We start from the raw sequence: 5,684 nt of genomic DNA, 5'->3' as shown, positions 1-5,684 counted from the left end.
TGCACTGTAAATCTGACAACAAGTTTAATTGACAGAAATTCATTTTCTGTGTGTATCATCTAGAAACAACAACAGATTTTCTTAGCAGCCCATCGGTGGTTATCAAAGCTGCTGTAACCTACCGGTTGTGCTTTGGGGTTAGTGAGTCAGGCGCGCCTGCAGGTGTATGGCTGTACGCACTGTGCGTACCATCAGGCAACTGTGCGCAGGCGTGCATGTGGGAAGGGAGGGGGCCCGTGGTGATGATAATCCGGCCATGGTCATACCGGTATAATATGTTTAGCTCTTCGAGTCACGGTAAAATGTCATTTTTGGTACATAGCTAATTTAAATACACTTATAGGGTGGGTGCTTGCGTTTCATTAGTGATATAGCAGATCTAAAGTCCTGAGAGAGACAACCTACATGCTGATTTTATTAAGAGGATATGCACGCTGGGACTCACGAGCAGTTAGGGGCATCATTTATTATGATTCCCGAAACCCCATTCAATCGTGCATAGGGATCTTTTCTTACGAACCCGGAACATGCAAAAATGAACGCATACAAAATGACGGTAGTGTCTAGCACACTCTTGGTGAGTGACTCAGTTACGTTGTTTAAGGGACTGTTCGTTATTTATTTAAGGGGCCACCGGAAGAGTTTTGGGAGCGTTAGTCAAAAAAGACGTGACCCTCCCTCGCCAGCAAGAAATTTTTCTATGACCCTCCAAAGTGATTGAGAAAAAACGCAAGACCCTCCCCAACAATTTATTGATGCCTTCTGTAGGCCTACTGGGTCAATTAGGGAGCTTGCATGCCACTCCTTCCTTGAAATGCCTTGAAAAGGCTGTCGTTTCCACAATCTCACAAATAATCACTTCACCGGGACCGAAACATACCTGTCAACTTTTTCCGGGTTTATCACGTATTTAAACTTTTTCCCGCTGTGTTTTCACTTACGTGTATGCATGAAATCATGCGATAGCCTAGCCTACTACACGTAGCCTACCTGTCAGTGCATTTTTTAGGCTACACCAGCTTGTCTAAGAGGGGGAATTTTATAGCCATTAACATTAGCTGAGTCACATAGGCTATTTGGCCATAAGCCGTTTATCATAGGCTACATCACGAAGACAAACAAGTATAACAAAGCACCTTATCAGGGGGAATTAATTGGACATGAATCATTGTGCTGAACGCTAATATAATATATATGTCAATAAGCAGAAACACACTCGACATTCAGACTAGTGTAGCAATCTCACCCTCAGACAAGAATCACCTTTGGCCAGGACGGACAATTTTTGGGACAGGCAGACTCAAACACACTCTAACATATTGGATAACTACAAAGGGCAACACAGGGGTAGTCTCAGCCGCACATGTAACACACAATAAGGGTTTACCACAGACATCAACACAGGGATAAACACATGAGGTTAATAAAGACGAATAAAGAACAAACGCTTAATGTCATCTTTGGCCAGGTGCGAGGCTGTGACGACTCTGAGCGCTGCCGTTGCTCCTGAGAGCGCCTGTAGGCGTGGCTTTGGCGCTTGTTAAGGCCGCACCTGATCACTCAAAAAAATTATTTGTTGGATTTACTTAAAAAAATCATGGAAAGTATTTCCACATGATTAAATAACTTACTTTCAACATTAAGCAAATTCTTTGGTCCAACTTAAGGTACTTTGGTTAGTTCAACTTAATTTGTTAGGGTCCATTAAACTTGTTTGCAAGGTTTGGAGCCCACGTAATTTACTAACTGGCCTAAAAGATAAAACAAGTAACAGACGACAAAGATGTTATTTAAAATACAAACTGTATTTCAAGCCTTGGATTCACATCAACGTTTAAGTGCACAACATTCAACATTTATATTGAAAGACCCTGACATCCAAAAAAACAATCACAATATGCAAACTCGCATTAAAATATTGTCGAGCTATATATTGCATGTTTTAAGGGTTCAAGTGCACATTAAAGTGCTCACTGAAGTGCATATCTTGTGTTTTCACATAACAGATCAAATTAAACATTGTAAAGATGCTGTGTAGTTGCACATATACAACTAAGTATAGTTCAGAGAGTTGCATTGAAAGAGCAGAGCCTAACCAACAAAATACATTAAGCAATATCTGACAAAAAAAATGAAAAATATTTAAAAAAATAAGTCTGACTTACCAAGTCCAGAGTCATCTTTGCACACATTTGATGAGATATTCTGGAAAACCTTCCGGACAATGCAAACAATTCTTAATCATTAGTTATAGAGCCAAATCATTTATCAAGTCTCAACAGGAAAACAAGAATGGAAAACCTTAGCCAACAAAAATACATTTGACTACAGCATTCATAGCTATCTCTGGAAACACTATGATAGAACATTTCCTCACAAAACACAATGACTGAAAAACTTCACCTTTAAGGTAATACAAACAATGCTCAAGTATTCATGATTCATGCTCAAGAATTGAGCCTGATCATCCAATGATTCTTAACGAGCAAGAATTGTTTTCAGAGCTTGAACTTTTTTGGAGAGCTTGTTCCCATCAAGCTCCAGAACTAACTTCTGGAGGGCTTCAAATGTGTACTTATGCTCTGACGGATAACACAAGTTGAGAGCATAGACAAGAGCAATGAAAATGGCAAAAGCAAATGGTACGTTACGCAGCTCCCGTAGCACAGTGACACCCTCAAGAAGGATCCCAACGTCCTCTGGGGGATCACCAGGTTCCGCACCCTCGTGTCGAAGGACATAGATGGAGGTGGTCTCTGCCATGGCCGTGTGACTACTGACATCATCTGGCTGTAACACAAGATTTTTTTCAAGTGTTCATTACATGTTGTATATAATAATAAAAAATGTTTTGTACTACTGTAAAATAACTCAAAATAATTTGTGAAATATATACCATGTATTCTTTCACAAAGCTCTCGGGGTCTTCATTCATATAGACACAAAGTCCCTTGAGAACACATTCGCGACGGACATCAATGCCAGAATCCTGTACATCAAAGAATAAAACAAACACACCTTGCAACAACACCACCATGCTACCTATAACAATTATTGATAGTACTTTTAAAGAGAAATGTCAGTAAGAATGATCAAAACATAATCTCCCCATTGAAAGTACGGAGAATGTCTCTGACCATGTTCCAAGTCTCTATTGCCTGGTTTAACACACTCATTTACAAAGTTATCATACCTCAGTCATATAGGTACTACGATGCGCTTCAGCCATCTTCCCAGGGTACCCTCTTTTCTTGCTAAATGCCTTCATCAGGTTTGCAGATTGAGCATCCAGCTGGGAGAAAAACTTTGACTGCAAGTTGACAATGGTGATCCTTTTGAATTCCGCACACAGCTATGGAAAAAAAAACAAAACACATACTCAGAAAACTGTTTTCTGGCCACAAGTATCACCATTATTGACCTTCTGCAAGTTCATTAGCTATTTCTTCAAGCTTTCATTGTAGAAAATGTGAAACAGAAAGGATTTTGCTTTACTTACCTCACGCAGAGTGAAGAGTGCTGGCCACCTCGCCTTCAATTCAGCTATCATGGGTGCATCTCTGACTACTTCTTGATGTCGGTGGGCAAAAGTCTGATCCATCAACAAAGATACCTGATCCTCATTATTTCTTTTCTCCACCTCTGATAGGAGCAATACTCGTTTCAATTCCTGGCTCTCCTTTGATTCACCTTGTGGATAAGCTGGGAAGTAATTAACTTCGGCTTTTTTTGGCTTTTTCACACCGTAGGCAGGGCTGCGTCGGTCACCAGGTTTGTTTGTCAAGGCATTCACTGAAACTTCGGGGCATCCAAGGCGTCTCAGCTTGTTTCTGTAATTTCCTAATTTATCCTTCAAGCTCTTTTTCCAGCCATCACATCCATTGACTGAGCCTGGCTCTTTCAAACAAGGGTGTGCAGACACAAGAGCTTTAGCTACCTCCATACACTCAGCATCAGTGAGGTAGACCTTGAACTGAACAATTGTTTCAATCAAGCCATCAAGAATGGAAGAGTTTAGTTTCAGGGTCCAGCAACGTTCCAGTGTCTTTGAAAGCAGCATTAGCCCGCCCTAACTGTAACTCAGCATCATATGAGAACCGGGGCACTGTAAAAACCAGGGGCCATGAAGACTCTTGAGGTAGACTCAGGAGAAGACAATATGTCTGTGTCATAGGAGGCAGAGGAAATGGACGAGGTGTCATGTGGAGAGTTTGGTGGGGGAGCAGATGAATAGGGAATTGGGCTATCAGCTAAGGCAGAGCAGGGCAAGGAATTAAAGACTACTTTGATGGTGGTTTTGTCCTGGACATCGGAGATTGAAGTCAGATTGTTAAATTCATTAAAATCAGGATCCATGAATTGTAATCTGAAGTCCCCCTCTATACCACACTGAGTCTTAAAGGAGAATTCCGGTGTGATATTGACCTAAAGTGTATTGAAACATGATACCGAGTGTGAACGTATGTCTCATAGCCCATCTCGGCTTGTCCCCTGCACTCCAAAATCTGGCGCTAGTTAGCCGATGCTACCAACAGCTTTTTCAGTAGTGGTGCTTCGGCATCGGGCTAGCCATGCAAATAAATCACTGTTTTACACCCATTTACGAGGCTCAATGTATCTCCACACTTCATTGGTAGACTTCCGAGGGCCCTGACATTTAAAACGAGACATTGAGAACTTTGAAAAAGCACTGGTAGTTTACTTACAAGGCGATTTATACAGACAGTATCTTCTTCGAAGTTTAAGCGTTTGCAGCCATCTTGAATTTAGTCACGATAAGTCGAGCAACGAGTAAGAATTAACAGGTATGATAAGGGATCAGATTCCAAAAATAATTCAGTGGAAATGCATGGATTCCAGTTGCTGCTACTGGAAGCAGGTTTTCCAGCCGAGATGGGCTATGAGACATACGTTCACACTCGGTATCATGTTTCAATACACTTTAGGTCAATATCACACCGGAATTCTCCTTTAAGACTGTTAGTCAAAGATTCTAGAGCGCTCAGCTCCGGAATCTGTTCAGGAGTTTTTCCTTACTAAGAGTAGCCTAGGTCTGAAAGGCTTTGTGAATAACTTAATAAGAGAAACTACTATAGCTAAAATCTTTTATTGCTATTTAGGAGTAGCCTACTCCTAGTGGTAAGATAAAAGGCTTTTTGAATATGGCCCCTGGTGTCTAACCCAATGCATAGCCCATTTACACAAAATAATGGTCGAATATTAGGCTACTGATGATCATTGTTATTTAAGAACATGCAGAGCACCAAAAACATCTTGCTCGTAAAAAATCATCATACCGCACATTGTGGCGGGTCTGTTATTTAACCTACTTACTGTAGGCTGCGCAAACCACAGGCCTTTATTTTGGGCAAGCCTGCATTCGAGGAAGGCCTTCTGTTGTAGGTTTGTATGTAGGCAATTTATATTCACAATACTTAGGCCTACTAAAATAAATAGTATTTTATTTGTATTGGTTGTTTAGAGTAAAAAAAATCGGTCGGTCTAAAAGTCGGTCGGACTAAAAGGGGAAAAAAATAAATATTTGGGTCGGTTCTAAATTGACAGGGTCGGTCGGGTTACGGCAAACAAAAATATTTTTAAGGATGGCCTGGCAGTGTTTTTTTGCGCGTCTGCAGAAGTCAGCTAAATATGAATGTAATTCTGCGGCATAAAGCAGATGTATT

At 40.9% G+C, this 5,684-nt stretch overlaps 1 protein-coding gene across 1 annotated transcript; it reads right to left on the bottom strand.

Annotated features, from left to right (window-relative positions):
* Positions 1 to 1,066: 1,066 nt before the first annotated feature.
* Positions 1,067 to 4,406, bottom strand: LOC125299525. Its single transcript, XM_048250834.1, has 4 exons — positions 3,500 to 4,406; positions 3,194 to 3,352; positions 2,897 to 2,989; positions 1,067 to 2,790 (listed from the first exon to the last, which is right to left on the bottom strand). Exons 1-4 carry the CDS (start codon positions 4,058 to 4,060, stop codon positions 2,479 to 2,481), a joined length of 1,125 nt encoding a protein of 374 aa, XP_048106791.1. The 5' UTR covers positions 4,061 to 4,406; the 3' UTR covers positions 1,067 to 2,478.
* Between the last annotated feature and the right edge of the window lie 1,278 nt (positions 4,407 to 5,684).

Source organism: Alosa alosa, chromosome 8 (genome assembly GCF_017589495.1).
Source record: "Alosa alosa isolate M-15738 ecotype Scorff River chromosome 8, AALO_Geno_1.1, whole genome shotgun sequence".
Lineage (NCBI taxonomy): Eukaryota > Metazoa > Chordata > Actinopteri > Clupeiformes > Clupeidae > Alosa > Alosa alosa.
This window is presented reverse-complemented; position numbering and strand designations above follow the sequence as displayed.